This window comes from Peromyscus leucopus, chromosome 12 (assembly GCF_004664715.2).
Source record: "Peromyscus leucopus breed LL Stock chromosome 12, UCI_PerLeu_2.1, whole genome shotgun sequence".
Classification (NCBI taxonomy): Eukaryota; Metazoa; Chordata; class Mammalia; order Rodentia; family Cricetidae; genus Peromyscus; species Peromyscus leucopus.
In genome coordinates this window covers 62,812,687-62,834,831 of record NC_051073.1, presented here as the reverse complement: position 1 = coordinate 62,834,831, position 22,145 = coordinate 62,812,687, and the positions used below count along the sequence as shown (strand labels likewise).

Sequence of the window (22,145 nt, the reverse complement as noted above, 5' to 3'; positions counted from 1 at the left end):
CTACACTGTAGTAGCTAAGCGTGTCGACTTGGTGCCCAGGTAGAAAATAACTATACAGGTCGTTACGTCTCAGTATGACTAAAAAGTGTTGTGCAAGATGAACTCTGTGTCCAGTGTGGTGAAGCATGCCTGTAATCCCTCCACTTGGAAAATGCAGGCAGTAGGGTATGGAGTTCAAGGTCATCTTCAGCTCTATAGTGAGTCTGAGACAAGGCTGGGCAGCATGAGACCCTATTTCAGACAATAATAAAATGAAAGACAAATGATAAACAAAAATGAGTCAAATTATTGGAAAATGGGCTGGGGGTGTAGCAATAGGAGAGTCCTTCCTAGGGCCCATCCCCAGCTCACTCTCAAAATATGAAGGAACCATTAAATAGGGAAACTCAGAAGCCTCGGGATAGGGGAGTATATAGATGTCCACTTTTACTACTGTGCTTTTATTAAAAGTTTTGCATTTAAAAAAAAAACCTGTATTAGAGTCTACTATCTTATAGCCTGGAATTACTGTGTATGCTAAAGAACATTTCCAGGTTGAGTCCACTAATACTTTACTAATGGTAGCTTTAGATGCTCTCTCCGTTTCTGTTGTGTGTAGTAGTAAACCAGATCTAGGGGTGATGGCTTCATCTGATGGTTTCTCTGTAGTAAACCTCCCTCATTACAAGGCTTGCCTCAGCCATGGAGCCTCTGTGGTGTGCCTGCTTCTCGACTACCCCTCTCTAGTCAGCGTCCTCCCTCTGTGCCTGCTCTTCCTCTGTAATAAGGAAGAAGGGAATTGAGGTGAGGACACCCCTCCTCACCGCCCACTCTCAGGCCTCACGCCACACGCCAGCTCTGTCCATGGTTCCCTAATGCTCATGGCTAGCCACCAACAAGCAGACTTCCTTCTGCTGCCCGGTAGAAAAGTCATCTGTGTGCAGAGAAGAGCCAGAGTTTGGGTTTTCAGCATTCTCCTACTTGTGATAGAATGCCGCCGCCGCCGCCGCAGGGTGTGCGTCTGACCGCGGCTGGCGTGACTGACTGAGCTCTGTCCGTGTCTGCTTCTGCTCCACTGACTATGTTTTTCTGTTTTCCTTCCCTGCTCGCCTTTGGACAGGACACTCTCTGTTCCCCTTCCGACATCCTTCAGCTAAACCTCAGCGTTAAAAGAACTGTCGAAACACTGCTTTCTCTCGGGGCCCATGCGGAAGAATCCAGCTTTGTCTCCTTGTCTGTGCAGCTTCTGGGTTTCGTGGCATTTTACTGTGCTTTAATGTTAACTCTCTGTGTGCTTTATTACCGGCTCTTCCCCTATGGCTGACTGTGCAGCCCGTGCCTTCCACCGCCCTCCTGTGTTTGGTGAAGGTTTGTTCCTCGTACAGAGTCGTTAGTGACAAAAGCACGTTTTCTCCGAGTGCTAACTTGAGTAGATGCATCGTGTCCTATGTGTGCAGAGGGGCGTTGCGTCCACAGTAGGCACCAGCGATGGCTAACAGAGATCAGCATTCTCTCTCCTGGTCATTGGCTTCCCACCTGCCCTGTGGCCTTGTTTCTCATGGTGGGATGGGGGTGGGGTCGGGGGTGAGGCATTTCTGTTAATGCAGTCCTGAGCCATAGAGAACTCCGTCCATCTTTTTCTACTATGCTACAGCTTCAGTTTTGAAGTAAAGAATGTCTGAGCCTTTCAACAGCTGCTCATCATGAAATTACTGGTACCCTTTCTAATGTGGACTACCTTGTCACTTAGTTCTCTGCCTTGAAATCCTAACTTGCCTGTCATTCTAACAGTATTTGGACATTTAGAAGGCACAGGGCATTGAAACTTACCGTTTTTTGTTCGGTCTGACTTTTTAGTTTAAAGATCCTGGGGGTTGCCCCGATTGCTGTTCTGAGCCATTGTGTCCATTTAAGACTGTGGCCACTGAGCAGATGACCAGAGTCTGCATCTGAGATCTGGCCATGCTTACCATGGGTGCTGCCTGTGACAGATCCACTGCCAGAATCCTTTTAGAATGTGACATTTCTGACATTGGAGCCATTTTTATAGGTGAATTTGTATTTTGTAGGCTGTTGGGGAGATTGTATCAGAACTGCAGGTCCATCTCAGAATGCTTAGTAGATCAGTTTCAGGACCTGGGGCTGAGAACAACATTGCTGCATTCAGATCGCAGTTCTCGCAAATGGTGTCTCTACACTCTACTGACAGAACTGGACGGCAGCTCAAGAGAGACTGCCAGGAACACAGTACCCGTCGTGGTTAACCTGGGCATCCGCTTCCCTCACACACTTCTGTCTGAAGTAGGCCGTTTCTTACTGTCCCTGCTAATGCTGACACGGTGACAGACTCAGTGCTGTACAGCAGTGCCTTTCCAAGGTGTGCTGGTGTGGGTTTGCCTTCTTTTAAGACATCTTGGAATCTGTGATTATTGTCTGAGTTCTGTAGACTTTGGTCCTTTTATACGTGTACAACACACACACACACACACACACACACACACACACACACACACACACACACACACACGGTCAGGCTTAAAGCCAGGTGGCGATACACACCTGTGATCCCAGCACTTAGGAGTCTGAAACAGGATAGGCTACATAGCAAAACCTTGTCTTTAAAATAAAAACCAGCAAACAAAACCACCACAGAGGCTGGTGTGTGGTCTAGACCAGCAATGGTAGGTTCCTAGGAAACATCCACAGAGTTGATGTGCATGTGGAAGTGCCGCCTCTGAGTGGTGTCCAAACCACTGCGCACCTAGCTAGCCACTCACCCTTGGCTTGGGCCTGGGTACCGCTGAGCAGACAACAGGGAATTGGCCCTGGAGGAAGTGTCCCACCCAGAGCAAACCACACACAGATTTCATCTTTTTGTTGTTTGGTTGGTTGGGTTTTTCAAGACAGGGTTTCTCTGTGTAGCCCTGGCTGTCCTGGAACTCACTCTGTAGACCAGGCTGGCCTTGAACTCAGAGATCCATCCGTTTGCCTTTGTCTCCCAGTACTGGACTTAAAGGCGTGTGCCACCATTGGCTGGTGCAGATTCATTTTAAATACAGCTTCTCTGTAGTTGCAGAGTTATTCAGAGTATTAATTCAGAACTTCTAGTTTTATTAGCAAATCAGCATTAAATAAAAAAGGAAGTACTTACACTCAAGTACCAATAACTGCCTCAAAAACAAATACTTGCTGTATTTTCTTGTGGTTTGGTTTTTTGTTTTGAATTTTTTCTGAGACAGGGTTTCTGGTTTCTCTGTGTAGCCCTGACTGCCCTGGAACTCGCTCTGTAGACCAGGCTGGCCTCAACTCAGAGAAGAGATCCACCTGCCTCTTAAAAGGTGTGTGCCACCACCGACCGGCTCTTGCTGCGTTTTTATTACAGTCCATTTTGATAATCAAGTGGCACAGCATGTAGTAGAGCACTCCTGTAACCCTCAGACTGGGGTGTGGGCCAGCCTGAGCTGTACAGCTAAAGGCAAAGAAGTCAGCTCTACCCGGCATGGTGCCACACAGCTTTAATCCAAGCATTTGGGAGGCTGGGACAAAAGGATCTCTGAGTTTGAGGCCAGCCTGATCTACGTAGCATGCTCCAGGACAGCCAGGGTTACAGAGAGAGACCTATCTCTAAATAAATAAATAGGTAAATAAATAAATAATTTTTGGTGAGAAGAAGAAAAACTAGTAAGTTATGCTAAAATTTGCCTTTTTCTTACAAGAGTAGCAAGATGGATATATCTAACTTCCTACCTAAAGGAACAGTCACTTTTATGGATCAGTTACTAAGATGTGAGTAAGTTTACATAATAGTTCTCCAGCATGACTTAATGTGCTGAATTTTACTATATGAAATACTTTACTTTTTCTAATATAATTTTGTTTTGTTTTTTGTTTTGTTTTTCAAGACAGTTTCTCTGTGTACCCTGGCCTCAGACTTGCTCTGTAGCCCAGGCTGGCCTTGAACTCGAAGAGACCTGCCTGGCTCTGCCTCCTAAGTCCTAGGATCAAACACACCCAGCTAAAATACAATTTTTAGAATCTGATTTTCAACTAATTTAGGTTTACCCTTCTACAAATTACCCAAAGTAGAGAAATGTTTCTTAAATCCATTTAACTCTGAGGGCTGTGGCTTACAGAATGGAGCTGTGGCACAGGTTCTGGTCCCTCCCTTTCCTGCAGTTAAGGTCATCAGGGAACCATGATGTGTCCCTGCTGTTTGTGAGTTTCTTCGCAGAGTGTCCTCTGCGAATGCTGTTTTCCCTTGAGCCGTAACTTGGTGTAACTTGGCCTGTTTTCCATATTTCCTGCTCTGTAAGTCTGCCCTGATCTTTGGGCTGTTCCTCCTGCTGTGTAACTGTGTCCCCTGTCAGTCTTCCGCTTTTCCAGACATCTGTATGGACCTTTAACTGTTAATAAAGTGCCCCTAAGTGTGAGACACCGTCTGCGTCTGCCTCCTTTAGCGGGTGGGTTTCCCGGGAACTTTGCGGATCTCACTTGGTTGTTACGGGGTGGGGGTGAAAGTTCCTTTCGGTTCTGTGATGTTCATCCTCTTTTCTTTTCTGTTTGTTTTGTGTTACTTTTGTCCCCTTTCAGGAGCAATTATGTTTGCCTCTGCACATTTTAGAAGAGAAAGGATTGAGCCAGGTTGCGGTGACTGTCCAGGCCCTCCTGGAGCTTGCCCCACCCAAGCAGCCGCAGCAGCAGCAGCAGCAGCCACCACCGCAGCCGCAGCAGCAGCAGCAGCAGCCGCAGCTCTCTGCTGTCTGAGGACTCCCAGGCCCTGGGTGGTGTTGGCACAGCCAAAACAGGGAGCGGGAGGATGCGGTTGCTGGCGCCGCCTGCTCAGACGGAGCCCTGTGTGTTCCTAGACGCGGTCTTCACGATTCCTGCCTGGAATGTTTGCTTCACTTCTCCATTTTAGGGGAGATTAAACCCATTTCCTCTAGTTTTTGTTTTTAATGAAGACACAATTTTCTTAAGTGGAACTTTGATTACTGAGGACCCAACATGGAAGCCTAGGCTGGCTGTGCCTTCTTCGTGGGGAGCAGGCTCATTTTTCATGCCAGAGCCAGCAGCTTCGAAGCCGAGTGTTTAGCTCTCTCCGAAGACAGACATGCCATTCTCTTTCCCAATTCCCTGGATGTCTACAGCTCACTGGTTTCCACAGTTGGGCTTCATTCTCCTGGAGCATTTGTGAAATCCAGATTTGCATCAAAGTTTTGGCTGTGGCCTGGGAACCTGCATTTTGAGCAGACATTGTAGTTGTTCTCAGGCAGTAGAGACCACTGTTCCAAGACACATAGTTATGTGGTTTGAGGTCCTGCCCTGCTGCGTTTTCAACTGCATTTACATCAAAGGCTGTATTATGATGACTTGGACAGTTCTGTCAAAGAAAACAAAAATAACAGAGAAGCCCTCGGTTTTGCACAATATAACAGGTATTTAAAACAACGTCCAGGCCTCTCCCCAGCCCTGCCCACTACCACCCCATCTTTTTCTAGAGGGTGGTTCTGTGCATCACCCTGCTATTTCCTAAACACAGAGACACACTCCACACACAGGTCTAAGCTATAAGGTATAACGTTCTCAACAGTATTTGCATGTGACCCAGTGAGCCATGCTGATCCCGGGCACCTGAACCAGGCAGGGCAGGAGAGCCACACTCTTACATCCTCTCTCCCCCAGCTCCTCCCCCACACCCGCTGCCTGTGCCTTACTGCACAGCTGTGCGCAGGGAACAAAAGGGCCGGGGTCCAGCACAGCGTGGGCATCTGTAGTTAACCTAAGCACAGAGTTTCCTCCCCAGAGTTTGCGTGCCTTTAGTTGTTAGCTGTCTTTGGTGTCCGATGGGCAGATAGAGTGATTCCATGGAGCCGTTTAATAGGGCTCTCTATATAGGCCTTCACTTTTGTGGTTTTTCCTCCCAAGGCTTGCATTTGAGAACAGTATTTACCCTGTACAGCATCTAAAAGCAATAACTTTGATACTGGACCATGGTTCCATCCCCAGCACCACCTAAAATTAGGTGCAGAGAGGCACACGAGCCTGTAATTCCAAACATTCCAAAAGTGGAAGCTGGGTGGTCAGGACTTAGCAGGATGCTAGGTAACTGCAGCCCACCTGGGCTGTAGTAGACTGTTCTGAAGAGCTGCTTCAGCAGTGGAGAGCCCTGGCTGCTCTTGCAGAGGGCCAGGGTTCAATCCCCAGCACCCATGTGGCACTTCATAACTGATGCCCTCCAATGACTTCCTCAGGTACCAGGCGTGTACATGGTACACATACATACATGAAGATGAAACACTCATACATGTAAAAATATTTTTTTAAATATCCTTCCTCTAAAAGTGACTTTGAACAAAATCATTTTAAGTATCTAGTGAAAATAATTTCTCCTTGTTTGTTCAGAGAGGTTTTTATTAGAACATTGCTACTTTATCCAAGTTTAGAAGCATGTAACAGCAGCCAGGCATGGTGGCACAGGCCTGTAACTCAGGAGGCTAGGGCAGGAGGATCATGAATTTGAGGCCAGCCTAGGCTACACTACAAGACCTTATCTCAAGGAAAGGTAAGTCAGTCTATGAAGAGCACCTGGGCTCCCGCCCAGCCCTGCAGGCTCCTCCCAGAGCAGACGGACGCAGCAAGGCTTGTTCACCACCAGCTGGGCTGCTGGGCTGGCACACACTTGCCTTCTAGTCCATTAAACCTCAGCATAATAGAATAGATTTCCACATTCTAGATCTTAATATTGGGTAGAATATGAGTCCCGAAGACGTTACCTAATACAACACCTGGAAGAGTTACGAGAATTCCAAGAGTAAGTCGACCTTGCACAGCGTGGTGGCACACGTCTTTAATCCTAGCTTTTGAGATGCAGAGGAGGCGGATCTCGTCTACACAGTGAAACCCTACCTCAGAAAAAAGAGGACATTTTAACATTTTAGTTTTTCTGTGAGATCTTATGTACTTATCAAGCTAATTCAGATTTAATTATTAGGAAACATTTGCACAGTTTGGGCTGAGGTTGTTACAGGTCTTCTGAGTCAGCATATAACAACAATTCAGGTTTTCTGTTGGTCTTTTTGTGACTTCATATGTCTGTTTCTAAAGTGAAGAACAATTCATTTTGATATTTAACCTTGCTAGAGACCCCAGTGTAGGATAGTTAGTCCTGTCATAGTCCCCTAACCAGAATTGGCTACCTTACCAGTGCTGACGATGAACAAGCCAGGCGCCTGCCCAGCCCTACCGAGATGTCCTGTCAGCAGTCTCCAGGCTCTCAGAGGCATCTCTGCCTCGCACTCCGACCAGGATCCTCCTGTAATGAGCAGGTCTGAGGGACTCACGGAGGAACCCTTGTATCTGGCTAGAGCAGACTAGAAAAGTTGGATCAGTGGGTGGTTTCCAACCCAGCCGCTCTGTAAATACACCCTTGCAGCTCATCAAGGAGCCTGTAATCTGGTTTCCTCTAGTCAGCAGTGACTAACAACGTGCTATGCTGATGAGTCTGAAGAGCTAAGTATTTAGATGGTTGTAGAAATGAAGGAAAACTCGTTGTGTAGAAGCCTTTTGTATACACATTGCAGTGAGGTGCTTACAGCAGATTTGACTTCTGAAATGTTACACACATGTAATTAGTAAAAGGTTTTGTAAACATTGTCCTATATTTGTATGTCTGTAAATACACTGTGTAAGTTTTAAGTATAAATATGTCGATACTGTGTATGTTATTTTAAGTTGCCTGTATGCCATCTTATATGTGGACATTAAAATAAAAGCCAATACTTCAGCAGCATGTAATAAATAAACACTTGCAAATGTTCAAGCCTAAAACTTATTTCTTTAGCAAAGACAAGTCAAGGGAAGGGTATCCGTCTGGCTGGCTCACTAGGGGACGACTCTTGATAAAACAGCCTTTGAGATTAACACCCACTTTTTTTTTTTTTTTTTTTTTTTTTTGGTTTTTCGAGACAGGGTTTCTCTGTGCAGTTTTGGAGTCTGTCCTGGAACTCGCTCTGTAGACAAGGCTGGCCTCGAACTCACAGAGATCTACCTAGCTCTGCCTCTTGAGTGCTGGGATTAAAGGCGTGAGCCACCACCACCCGGTGACAACACCCACTTCTTAAGGAGGCACAGGTAGTGAGGTAGCGTGGACGGCAGCAGGATTAGGCGGCTGACTCAGGTGGGACTATGGTGCAGTTGTAGTGTGCCTACTGGCGTGCATGAAGTCCTGGTTCCATTCCCACACTGCATAAACACCTGCAGTCCTAGCACTTAGGACACAGGGCAGGAGGTTCAAGGCCAGCCTGGACTACATAGTGAGTTTGAAACCAACTTGAGCTGCATGAAGTCTCAAAAAGTTAAAAGGGTTTAATTCGTGAATTAAGACATAAGACACATTAAGGTAACTTTCCTCTCAGAAATACCCAGTTGAGGGCCAATGAAATGGCTCATCAGGTAAAGGGGCTGGCTGCCAAGCCCCATGACTTGACTTTAATCTCAGGGACCCGAAGGAGACCGCTGTTGAAAGCTGTGCCCCTCCAACCCCACACATGAGTTGTAACATGCACATGCATACATGTTTGCATGCACACACTAAATACTTTTTTTTAATTTAAAGAAACAAGCTAGGCGTGGTGGCGCACGCCTTTAATTAATACCAGTACACAGGATGGCAGAGACAAGCAGATCTCCGAATTCAAGGCCATCCTTGTCTACACAGCAAGTTCCAAGATGAGCCTGGTGACCTGAATTTGAGCCCGAGAACCCACAGAAAGGTGGAGAGAACCGAGTCCACGGAGCTGTCCTGAACCCCGCATGAGCGTCAGCACACAGCATGCACACACAGAAGGGCGGTGGCGGAGTGGAGATAGATATGTGAGCCAGCTGCATCCAGCCGAAAGCTCTAGCGGTCCCAGACCTTCCCTATTGACTGGTCACAGCAGGAATGAGCCAGTGAGTAGGCTGCTGGTTTAAGGGAAGGCTGCAAACCAACTCTGCCGTATGCCGCACAGGCCGGTTTCACCTATCTTGTTTAAGTTGTAAGAGCCCAGATGATGGACATAATTGTGTCTCACTTGGCCAAAATCTCTCTGAACTAACCCGGGACCCGTGTCCCATCTGTACCACTAGAGGACTGTGTATCCCCACTCCATCTCTCTCACGTTGGCCACTTCCTTCTCTATCTGTCCCCAGAAAAGTTGCCGGAGCAGCTTATATAAGAGGTGTATTAGATGCCATCCCCCGATACCACCAAACCTAGACTGCTGTAGCCCTGTGAGACAGTCAAGAACCAGCTTATTAACTACCATGTGCATACATACTATGCTAAGTGATAACCTTATATTCCCACTGAATTCTCACGTTTGTTTATAACAGTTTTCACTTTAATCATAGGGCATTAAATCAGACTCAAATATTGCACAAGTGTGTAGTACATCACTATAAGCTGATGAACTGTTTTCTGATGAGAATGTTCACAAAGCTACTCAACATGTCTTCCCCCAAGTCCACAGTCTGAAGAGGCCCTACAGCCATGGTATAGCCCCCATTCGGGGTTTGATTAGGAGGGTAACAGGCCTGGTGACCTCCCTAGGCGTCCTGGGTGAAAGTCTTCATCACGGAGGTCTCGAGACCAGACCAAAGGACAACAGGCACTTGTCACTCTTCACTTCTTGCCTCTCCGTTTATCCTTCTCCTTGCCTTTGGAATCTTTGCCGTCATCTTTCTCTTTCTTGGGCATTTTGAAACCTCCAATTTCCTTCCGGACCACTGTACCTCGCCACCAGGCCTGGAGCTGGAAGAGAGAAGGGAGGCAGTTCATCTCAATGCACCCAACAGCACTGTGCTCTTGCTACACAGGGACCCCACGGTCGTTAGTGTTTAAGGAACATCTCTGAGACATGGCAGTGGCCAGGCTGCTGTCAGTATGGCTACCCTGTTGCTCCTGGCCGAGAGTGAGAATGCAGTGTGCTGGACCCCGCTTTCTGTCAGACTTAGAGCCCCAACACTTCAGGGCTTGCTCCTTGGGTGAACACCTCACACCTCACACATCACAGCCACTGGTTATAAAGGGAATGAATGTCTGCTGCTCGCACTGATGGCCAAGCTGAGACGTCTCAGTGGTTCACGGTGTATCGCATCTTTAGGGAGCAGCTACAAGTCCCCTGAATGTCTGTGAGTGTGATGAACTGTTCTGAACAATCTAAGTTATAAAGTCAGCCTCGCCTTGCCTACTGAGAGCATGTGAATCCACTAGTGAGAACAAAAGCAGTCTGCTCAGTTCTTCACTCTGAATGGAATCTTGACAGACAGAAAACATAACAAGCTGGACCAACATTTGCTAATTATACACTAAATGTTCCTAATAGGAAGATCAATGATGAGTTTGGATACCTGGCCCGGAAAGTACCCTAAAGCTCTCATTTTGGACTTGTGGTTGTGGCTCAGTGGTGAGACGCTTAGAGGCCCTGGGCTCAAAACCCAGTACCACAAAAAACGGAAGAGAACACAGCCTTGTATGGTGGCGTACACCTGTAATCCAGCACACGGTCAGTGGCGTTCACAGCCAGCCTGAACTACACAGGCAGAACTTGCTTCCTCCTCTACATCTCAAATTCGTTCCCCGCAGGGCCCCTGAAGGATGCCCTTCCAGGCAGCGTTTTTCAAACCAGCTGCTGTCTTTGCCTTACAGTTTTTGCTTTAAACATTTTTCCAGGGACTGGAGAGATGATCCAGCAGTTAAGGGCAGGCACATAAGCTCTTGCAGATAACTTGAGTTAGTTTCCCAATATCCACGAGATCTGGAAGTTCACAGCCATCTGTAACTCCAGCTCCAAGGGACCTGATGCCTCTCTGGGCCTCAAATGCACATGAGTGCACGTACCCACATACAGACACACGGACATTTACATAATTAAAGTAAAAATGAATCTTAAAAATATTTTCCAGAATCTGGACTTGATCATGTCATTATTAATATTTGTAAGTTCACATAAAATGTTTATGAGATATTCTACTATCTCAGCCGGGCCTTGATTGCTCACGTCTATATTCCCCAATTCTCAGGAGGCTGAGGTAAAAGGCGCATGGTAGGCTACAGGCATAGTGAGTCCCAGTCGGTCAGGGCTTATGGAGAAAGACGCTGTCTCAATAAATAAAAAATAGTAAGCTAAAAGAAGTTTTAAATTTGTTTTTTCCAATTTGCATGTCCCTTCCACCTTTTGGTTTTGTTTTTTGTTTGTTTGTTTTTTTAAGCAACTTGTATTGGACAGCAGCAGACAACGACTTACAACCGGATGTGGAGGGGGGCAGGGCATCCGGGAGCATCCTGCCTACACCGGAGTCCCCTCCTCGGATGTCATGGCTGGAAAGAGGCTCTGCTTCCACTGCTCACCTCCTCTGCCCAGGCTGGGGTCGGGATTGCCCTTTCCTTTGTCACCTGTCTGCCTGCACCCACCGCGTGCTGCAGAGCGCCCGCGGTCTACCCCCCACTCCCTCCATGCCCACCCTGACCGCCCGACCGCCCCCGCCCCCGCGCGCCTCCTACCTTCACGATGCTCTTCAGCTCCAGGTCATCCTGCTCCATCTTCTTCCTGGTCTTCTCCTTTTCCATCCGGTCCTCAATGATGACCTGCTCATACTCCCGGATCTGCACACGTACACAGGGGGCCCAGTCGTCACAGCGCAACCAGCCCCGCACACCAGAGATCCCGCAACACCGGGGACGCGGGCAGGAAGACTCCTGCAAGGCCAAGGCCAGCCTGCTCCACCAGGGTACGCGGCAGGAAGATACTGCAAGGCCAAGGCCAGCCTGCTCCACCAGGGTACGCGGCAGGAAGAAACTTCAAGGCCAGCCTGCTCCACACATCAAGTGGATGGCTCAAAAAACATCCTGTCGTCGTCGTCGTCGTCGTCGTCAGAGTCCCACTGGTTTACAGACACACCTCTACTTTTGGCTAAAAAGTTTTCCCAGCCCCTCGCTGGCTTCCACTCATTCCCCGGGGGTCCACTACCACCCCTTACCGTCTTTGCAAGGTCCTGAAGGTGGGATAGGTCGGTGGCCTTGGCAGCCTTGAGAGCATTTAACTCATTCTGTTTTGCTTCTGTATCTTTATCAAACTTCTCCATCCAGAACTCTAGCTTCTCCTCAAGTTTCTATTTGGAAAGAACATTAAAACGTGGCTCCCACCAGACATAAAATAACAGGACCGTGTGATGCCAATTACAGCAAGAACACGCACGTTTTCCTACAGAGGTCCAGTCAGAATAGACGTGGTGAGGGCATGGGGGGGGGGGCGTGCTGACATATTCTATTTGTCTGGTTGGTGGCTACAAACACAGTACACTCCACATGTGTGTACTTTTCTGTGTGAGCCGCAGGGGGGGGCGCCTATGAGCCAACCGCATGGGACACATGCACAAGACGCGTGGAACTCAAAGCCAGGCAAAATCTCAGAGCGTGGAGGTGGGCAAGAAGTCCCACCCTAGCTGGGACGCTAATGGCAACTGACAGCTGGCGGGAGAGGAAGAGCCTGTCTTCTTTGAGGGGGTGGCCGCCAGCAGTCACCACACACCACTGGAAGGCCACACGACCAAGAGTACCTGGGCAGTACAAATTGTGTCCGAGGGTTTCTTTAAAGGACAGTTTGAGGTGGGTAGGGAAGTGGGGTTAGATCCGGGCGGAGTTGAAGGAGTAAATGTCACCAAAATATATTTTATGGAATTGTCTACCAATAAGATGAAAAAATACATAAAGTGACGAGAAAATCCGGAGGGGCTGGGTTTAGCTCAGGGTAGGTGGCTCTTGCTTTGACATGCGGCCTTGGGGTTGAACTCTTCAGAAATGAATCAACACTCATAGGCCAAGATAAAAACACCGGGGGAGGGGCTCCAGTGATGTGGGGGGAGGTAGCAGAAGAGCAGGTAGACATTCCAAAAGGTAAGCAATGACATCAGCTCTTTTTTGTTGTTGTTTTGTTTTTTTGAGACAGGGTTTCTCTGTGTAGCTTTGCGCCATTCCTGGAACTCACTCTGTAGCCCAGGCTGGCCTTGAACTCACAGAGATCCGTCAGCCTCTGCCTCCTGAGTGCTGGGATCAAAGGCGTGCGCCACCACCGCCCGACTCAGCTCTTTTTTTATTAACAACACTGAACACTAGTCAAAAGACTGAAATGTGGGCTGGGGGTACACTCAGTTGGGGTGCTGGTCTAGCATGCACAAAGCCCTGGATTTGACGGCCAGCACCACATAAAACTAGACATGATTGCCTGTGGTGGTATTGTGTTCCCCAAAATATTGTGTACTCTAATAAATTTATCTGGGGTCAGAGAACAGACAGCCACTAGATACAAAGGCTAGAAAATGGTGGCACTCACACCTTTAATCCTAGCATTCCAGAGATAGAAATCCCTCTGGATCTCTGTGAGTTCAAGGCCACATTGGAAATAGCAAGCATGGTGACACACGCCTTTAATCCCAGAAAGCCATCCTTTAATCCCAGGGAGTGGTGGTAGAAAGCAGAAAGGTATATAAGGCGTGAGGACCAGAGACTAGAAGCATTTTGGCTGGTTAAGCATTCAGGCTTTGGAGCAGTAATTCAGCTGAGACCCATTCCGGATGAGGACTCAGAGGCCTCCAGTCTGAGAGACAGAACAAGACCGGCGAGGTGAGATAGCTGTGGCTTGTTCTGTCTCTCTGACCTTCCAGTATTCACCCCCAATACCTGGCTCCGGGTTTGATTGTATCAATAAGAACTTTTAAGATTCCTGCTACAATTGCCCACATCTATAACCAAAGTAGAGGCAGGAGGCTTGGGAGTCCGAGGCCATCCTTAGCTACATAACAAGCTAGTCCAGCCTGGGATACATGAGACACTATCTGGGGAGAGGGGAGGACTGAAAATTCTCAATGAAAACAGGTATGAGTCTAGGATAAGATGCCTGGCCAACCTAATTTCCAATACAACAGAAAGATGAGAGTCGGTCTTGGAAAGTTACTTGAAGGCGCACTTCGGCTGGGGAAAATGAAAAGCCGACGCTGGGGACTGAACTCAGGTCCTGCAGCAGAGCAGGACAAACTTCCTCCTGTGCCATCTCTCCAGCTCCGTAGCTACCTTTAAACTTCTTATACATGCTTAGGTTTTGCTTCCTTTCTCTTAGGTCTAGAATTAGTCATTGTCTATGTTCTGTTGCTTTTAATAAAGTAAAATTTTGTATTTACCTCCTCCTTTCCAATATCCTATGTTGAAATCAATTTTTTTGCAAATGTCAGATACCCTGGCATACAAAATCTATTATTGTGCTGCATTGTGCTGTACAAAGATTGTGTGTTTCTGCTTTACATCCACTAGCTGAGAGAGCTGGAGGTCTAAAGAATTCAAGGAAATGTGAGTGTGGGCTGGAATTCTTGGAATCTGCCTTCAGAGCCTGTGCGCCTCCCATTAGACTTGACTGCCTCCTAAGGAACTTCAGGTCCGGCTATGGCTTTACTAGTTTTTTGATTAGGAGCCTGTCCTGGTCTTGCGGAGGGGCTAAGCTTGAGCAGTTCACAACCACCTGTCACTTCCTGAGTGCTCCAGGGGATCTAACACCGTCTTCCGGCTTCAGTGTGGCAGATATACATACACATACACATAAATAAATATACTTAAGATACACAAGTGTATTTTACTTTATGAACGTATTAAAGGAGAAATAAATACATAAATGATGATTAGGATGGATGGAAAAAAATGCATCTCAGCCAGGCATGGTGACACACACCTTCAATCCCAGCACTCACGAGACAACTCTGAATTCTTTGAGTTTGAGGCCAGCTTGGTCTTCATAGTGAATTCCAGGCCAGCCAGGGCTATGTAATGAGATGCAGTCTCTTTAAATTTAAAATTTAAAATTTAAAAACAAATGTGTAGTTACTGGTTTAAAATACAAAAAACAAAACATTGACAAAAAAACTCCTTAACGTAATAAAATTTGCACACCCGTGATCTACAGAGTACACCTCCCCATTTGTGTCAGCCTCCGGCTCTCAGCTCCGAGTACTTTCTGCAGGGCCTGGCCTCCCTGGAAATGTTTGGCTACCTAGCAAAATACTAAGCTTTGTCAGTAGAGGGCACTGGAGGCCATGACAGAGGTCTCCTGGAGGCTCCTGGGCACACTGCTAGTGCTGTGACACCCAGGAGCACCAACACATTTAACTAACAACCACAGCCTGTGCTTGCCATCTGCATTATGACCGGGTGAGGTGAATTGCTAGAATTTAAAGGACGCAACAGCAAATCCATAGTGTTTTACTTTAACATATTAAAAGAGAAAAAATATCTCAATGACAATAGTCCATCTTATACACTATTCATCTGACTGAAGAAGAAAGAGGAAGGAGGGAGGGGAAGGGTGGAGGGAGGGAGGAGGAGAGAACAGAACATCTAAACCAGCCATGTGCACACTCCTGTAATTCCAGCACTCAGGAGGCTGAGGCAGGAGGATCCAGACTTGGAGAACACCCTGGGCTGTATAGTAAGAACCATATCAAACAAACAAACAAAAAATCTTTTCCCCCAGTCTCGGCTTCCTGTTAGCCAGCTTCTCCTGGCTTCAGGTCGTCCAGCAAGCACACCTCTTCCCACGCAGGAAACCACAGCCACACTTTCTCCGCCAAGACCCAAATCTTCTTTTTTGTTTCCAAGGCAGGATTTCTCTCTGTGTGTAGCCCTGGCTGTTCTTGGAACTGACTCTGTAAACCAGACTGGCCTCAAACACACAGAGCTGAGTGCTGGGATGCACCACTACCGCCCAGTAGTTTTTATTTTTCTAATCTAAAGTTTTCAATAGCAGTTCAATGCTACATGATATCCCACGGTTGAAATATGCCTGAGAGTAGGTGGCATTTTTCAATTCTTTCTTTTTTTTTAAAGATGTATTTATTTATTATGTATACAGTATTCTGCCTGCATGCATGCCTGCAGGCCAGAAGAGGGCACCAGATCTCATTATAGATGGTTGTGAGCCAAGCATGTGGTTGCTGGGAATTGAACTCAGGACCTCTGGAAGAGCAGCCAGTGCCCTTAACCACTGAGCCATCTCTCCAGCCCGGTAGCAGTTTTCTATTGGACACTTAGATCACTTCCAAGTTTTGCTGTTTATCACAACATCACACATGCTTGAACCATCTCCAGGTACAGGGTATACGGAAAAATCCCTTCAGCTCTGTACACTGTCTTGGATTCCTCAGGATATCTCATGTTAGATCTATGGTTTTGCAGTCAGTCTATTTGGGTTTTCTAGATAGATTGGCTGGAAACACTGTTACGTTTTTCCTTATATCATTTGTACATGCTTCTGTTTTAGTGTTAACTCTGTAGTTAAACAGTGTGGTGCTGATTAGCACGAAAGATAATGGGTCCCACTCACCCCCTTTCCTTCCACCTTCTCTTACCCCTCCCTTCCTCTGTCCCTTACTCATTTCTTTCCTTTTGGTTCTTTTTTTTTTTTTTTTTTTTTTTGTAAGACATGATCTCATGTAGCCCAGGTTAGCTTCAAACTCCTGATCCTTCTGTCTCTACCTCCTGAATGCTAAGATTACAAATGTAAGCAACTGTGCCTGGCTTGGGGCATTATTGTTATCATCATCATCATCAGAGATGGGGTCTCATTGTGTAGCTCAGGCTGGCCTAGAACCCATAGAGATCTGCCTACCTCTGTCTCTTGAGTGCTTGGGTAAAATGCACATGCTACCACACCTGGCTATGGGCAAGGCTTCTTTTATTTTGGGCTTTAATGGTGTTTTGAACAGGATTACACCTAGACAGACATCTGGACCAAGTTCTCTTATGCAAGTTAAGACATTTACTGAGAACTGGACAACTGAATCTGGACTTTTACATGATTGGTCTTGGGTAAAATCGAACCTCCTCTTTTTGAGGCTCTCTTACTGGTGGAGATACTCTGCTTGCTCTCCTTTGAGAAGAATGGGTCACACTTGCATGCACACACACACACACACACACACACACACAATCAATCAATCAATCAATCAATCAATCAATCAATGCTGAAAAGAGAGATGCCTTGAAGCGACTGCACCCATCACTAACGGCAGAACAGATTATACAGTGCCTGGGCTACATTCACAGCACACAATGGGGAAAAGCGTCTGTAACATTTATCCAGAATCACAAAAGCCCAGTCCCAGTCCCTCCGAAGTGCTTTTCTATCCCTGCGACTGACTTAGTAAATACCCTGCAGTGATGATCAGTAGTGGCCGGAGCAGACATGTGTCCACTCAATGGACAGTTTATAATGATTTTAAATTATTTTGCAAAGAGATTCTAAGAACACGAACAAGATGAAAAGGCAATTGATAATTTTAAAAGATTCCCTCAACTGAACATGTTATTTTTATAATTTAAAAAAAAATCAAGCCGGATCTCTGTGAGTTCGAGGCCAGCCTGGGCTACAGAGCAAGTTCTAGAGCAGCCAGAGCTGTTACACAGAGAAACCCTGTCTCAAAAACAAAACAAAATAAAACAAACCTCAGCACATAGAGGGCTGGAGACGATACAGCTCGTAACAGAGTGCTTGCCTGGTGCCCCTGGTGCCTTGAGTTCAACCCAAAGCACCACAAGAAGAAAAAAATCAAAATATCTTATTTTCAAATTATAGTTATGAAGCAATGAAAAACAAGCAAAATGTGTCTTACACAAGTGAAATTTAGAAGGGTGAAGAAAAATTGTATCTGCCCTTACATTACAGCTGTGTGCTATATTCAGATGCTGTATGTAGTCTTTCATTAGTCTTTTTGTTATTGTTTTGTTTTTTGTTGTTGTTTTGAGACGGGGTTTCTCTATGCAGCTCTGGCTGTCCTGGAACTCACTCTGCAGACCAGGCTGGCCTCGAACTCATAGAGATCCACCTGCCTCTGCCTCCTGAGTGCTGGGCTTAGAAGCATGTGCCATCACCCCCGCCACCCCCAGCGCCGCGGCCCCCCCCCCATTCATTAGGTTTTGTTTTTTTTTCTTGCCCATTCATTAGTCTTAGTGTTGTTTTTTCTTTCCTTTACTAAATTCATTTTGAGCTGAGCATGGTGGCATCCACCTTTAATCCCAGCACTTGGGAGGCAGAGGTACTGAACCCTGGTCTACAGAATGAGTTCTAGGCCAGCCAGACTACATAGTGAGACACTGTGTCCTTAAATACAAAAGCATGCTTTCCTCAGAATTTTTATGAGGGGAATTTTTTTGTTTGAAACAGGGTCTCACTATAGGAGCCCTTTCTACCCTGGAACTTGCTATGTAGACCAGGGAGAGTTTGGGGTGTGTGTTTGTTTGTTTATTTGGGGGGGGGGTTCAAGACAGGGTTTTCTCTGTGTAACAGCCCTAGCTATCCTGGAACTCCCTTTGTAGATCTAGCTAGCCTTGAACTCACCGAGATATACCTGCCTCTGCCTCCCAAGTGCTGGGATTAAAGCCTGGAGTCACAACTGTGAGCTGCCATGTGGGTGCTGGGAACTGAACCCAGGTCCTCTGCAAAAGCAGCCAGTGCTCTTAACCTCTAGGGCATCTCTAATTTGTTGCTAATTGAGGCATCCATGTCCAGGTGACTTACCTGCTGCTCTTTTTTAAGAACATTTCGATGTCCATGTGAACTCGGTTCTCTTCTTCAGTTTTCATCCTCAGCTTCTGTTAAAGCACCAAACACAGGCTCTCTCAGCAAGGCTGAGACCAGCGGGGACCCCAGAATGCCCAGGCTTCCCCACAGAGCTATCCATTTGTACCCCATAAAACACTCGCAGAAACATGGGCTGGCACCTCCTGAGACACACACGAGGGCCCCAGAAAAGGCCATCGCAATCCTGTCATCTGAAAAACAACGCTTCAAGGGTACAAAGATTCTCAGCCAAGGGAAGGATGTTATAGAATTCAAGACAGCCCACACCCGGAATCCCAGCTCTCTGGAGGCTGAGGCAGGCGGATCAGCTCAAGACCAGTCCTGCAATGCAAAGTGAGTCTGAGGCCAGCCTGAACTACAGAAAGCCAATGCCGAAGAAGAGGAGGAGGAGGAAGAGGAAGAGATGACCACAACAGAACAGAAACAAAAACAGCAGTTTGGGGATCAAGAGCACCACCTGGGAGGAGAGCTTTCCCAGCAGCCTCTCCAAGTCATAGAAAGAAGCCTGAGGTACAACCATTCAAATCTCAAGAGTCACAAATACTTAAGACCCCATTTAGTCTTTTATGTCCGACCTCAAGGGCTGTACTGGTCATGAAGGAAACCTTTATCTTCCTCTTCCTCCTCCTTCATTGGCTGACAGTGTATCAGGAATGACAGCTCGCTGAGGCAGGAGAATGCTCAGCAGTCTAGAGCGCATAATGCTCTTGTTAGAGGACCTAAGTTCAGTTCCCACCACCCAGACTGGGGGGGCTCTAAACCACCTATAACTCCAGCTCCATGGGCCCAGTGCCATGGGAACCCACATGCACACACCTATACGTAATTTTAAAACATGGAGCTGGAGTTACAGGAGGTTGTAAACCTCCCAACATGAGTGCTGGGAACAGAACGCAGGTCCTCTGGAAGAAATGCATGTACTCATCATTTGTTTTTCTGGTCAGGTTGTCTCTGTATCGTCCTAGTGGTCCTGGAACTCACTCTATAGACCAGGCTGGCCTTGAACTCATAGAGCATTGCCTACCTCTGCCTCTCAGGTGCTGGGATTAAAGGCATGTACCATTGCCTGACTAAGAAATGCATGTATTCTTTTTTTTCTATTCTTTTTTTTTTTTTTGGTTTTTTGAGATAGGGCTTCTCTGTGTAGCCTTGGCACCTTTCCTGGAACTCACTCGGTAGCCCAGGCTAGCCTCAAACTCACAGAGATATGCCTGCCTCTGCCTCCCGAGTGCTGGGATTAAAGGCGTGCACCACCATCACCCAGCTGAAATGCATGTATTCTTAACAGCTGATCCATCTCACTGACCCAAAATAAATCATTTTTTAAAGTGACATCCCACATGACATCATCAAGTTATCGACCTGGTTTTTTGTTTTATTTTGTTGTTTGTTGATACTGGATCGTGGACTCAGAATCTGGCACATGCTGTCACTGAGTTCCATTCCCAGATAGCCTAGTGTAGCACAGGTTACCTCAATCTCCTCCAGTAAGAGTTCCTCTGCTCTGTTACATTTCTTCTGGGTCTGGGAAATCTGCAGCTCAGTATTTCTTTTCATATAAAGATTCTCCAAGTTGGTTTTGGCCTTCATCTCTTGTAACTGGTCCTTGAGGTGAGCAATGTATTCGTTCCCATTCTGCAGAGATGAGACCGGGTTTCAAACTAAAAATCCATTGTGCTTCTAAGTCAACAGGGAAGTGGAGCTGGCTTTCTCCCAGCACACTAAGGGAACTGTTCTTAGTCATGATATGAATGAAAAATTAGTCTCAGCGCCAGGAGGCAAAGCACAAGGCTTATCACAGATTCCCAGGCCAACCAGGACCAACAGAGTGAGAACTTGTCTCATTAAAAAGAAAAATAATGCTGGGCATGGTAGAACACACCATTAATCCCAGCACTCTGGAGCCACAGGGAGGTGGGTGTTTGTGTGTTTGAAGCCAGCCTGCTTACAAGTCCCAGATCAGCCAGAGCTACACATTGAGACCCTACCTCAAAAAAGAACAGAAGCTGGATATAGGAGTACATGCCTATAATCCCAGCCCCTGGGAAATGAAGGCAGGAGGATCAGGAGTTCAAGGTCATCCTTAGCTACATCTTTAGATGCTCAAGGCCAGCCTGGACTACAGAAGATCCCGTCTTAAAAAAGGGCAGAGGGGCTGGCCAGAAGGTTCAGCGGACCACTTGCCACCAAACCTGAGGATCTGAGTTTGATCCCTGGGACCCACATCGTAGAGGGAGAGAACTCCCTCAAGTTGCCCTTGACTCCATACATGTGCCCCCCCATAATAAATAAATGTGAGGCCAGGCGTGTGGCACAACGCCTTTAATCCAGCACTTCGGGAGGCAGAGCCAGGCGGACTCTGTGAGTTCGAGCCAGCCTGGGCTACAAGTGAGTTCCAGGAAAGGCGCAAAAGCTACACAGAGAAACCCTGTCTCAAAAAACCCAAAACCAATAAATAAATAAATAAATAAATAAATAAAACAAATAAATAAATGTGAAGAAGAAGAAAGAAAAGAGAGAAAATGAAAGCTAGCATATCCAGACTGAGTGGGTCTCTCCAGTGTCAGAACACAGTCTATGAACGAAGCTGTGTGGAGATTTCGAGAGTGTGAACAAACGCCAGAGTATCTTACCCTCTGTCCTTCTAACACGGCTTTGTTCTTGGCATGTGTTTCTGGGCCTCCGTGTAGTAAGTAGGAGTGGGTTTGCTTCCCATGATTAATCATCATCTTGTGTGAGTTGTTAGTTTTTCAAGATAGTTCTGTCTGTGTAGCCCTGGCTGGCCTGAAACTCACAGAGATCCGCCTGCCTCTGTCTCCTGAGTGCTGGATTAAAGGCATGCGCCACCACCTCCCAGCATGCTTCACAATTTTAAGGTCTCAAAAATTCACTGATTAAAAAAATTTCTTCAGTAAGCAGACACTGAAGCTAAGGCAAGTAGAGACAGTGGAGACCTAACCAAGCCCAGCGAGCGTAGTGAAGATGTGGGAGAGGAAAGAGTGTGTGTGCCTAGTGGTGGGGAATGGTGTGTGTGCACTAATCAGCGTGTGGATGTGTTGTGGCACTTCACTAATGGTGTGGGAATGGTGGGTGGGGATGGTGTGTGTGCACTAATCTAATGGTGTGGGATGGTGTGTGTCACTTCACTAATGGTGTGGGATGGTGTGTGTGCACTTAACCCAAATGGTGTGGTGTGGTTCTGTGTGTGTGCACTAATCTAATGGTGTGTGGGATGGTGTGTGTGCACTTCCACTAATGGTGTGGGCTGGATGTGTGTGCACTTAACAAATGGTGTGGGATGGTGTGTGTGCACTAATCTAAGGTGGTGGGGTGGTGTGGGAGAGAAGGCAATCTGCTCGGGAGACACAGTAAGGATGACCTTCATTAGCACAATGTCGAAAGAAGGATCCTCTGAGGGGACTTCCTTATCTGACACTTGAAGGAAAGCCCAATTCATGAAAAATGAGCCAAGAAAGTTTTCAATAAAAAGAAAAGGTGAAGTTCATG

The 22,145-nt window shown here is 46.8% G+C and overlaps 1 protein-coding gene and 1 pseudogene across 1 annotated transcript in view; one reads left to right on the top strand and one right to left on the bottom strand.

Moving 5' to 3' along the window:
* The window catches only part of Lrch3 (leucine rich repeats and calponin homology domain containing 3), a 110,987-nt gene extending 103,189 nt beyond the window's left edge, over positions 1-7,798 (top strand). Inside the window, 1 exon segment of the mRNA XM_028860064.2 lies at positions 4,570-7,798. Coding sequence (XP_028715897.1) covers positions 4,570-4,743 — 174 coding nt within the window. The 3' untranslated portion in view covers positions 4,744-7,798.
* Positions 7,799-9,272: 1,474 nt separating this feature from the next.
* Positions 9,273-21,367, bottom strand: LOC114685403 (annotated as a pseudogene).
* Between the last annotated feature and the right edge of the window lie 778 nt (positions 21,368-22,145).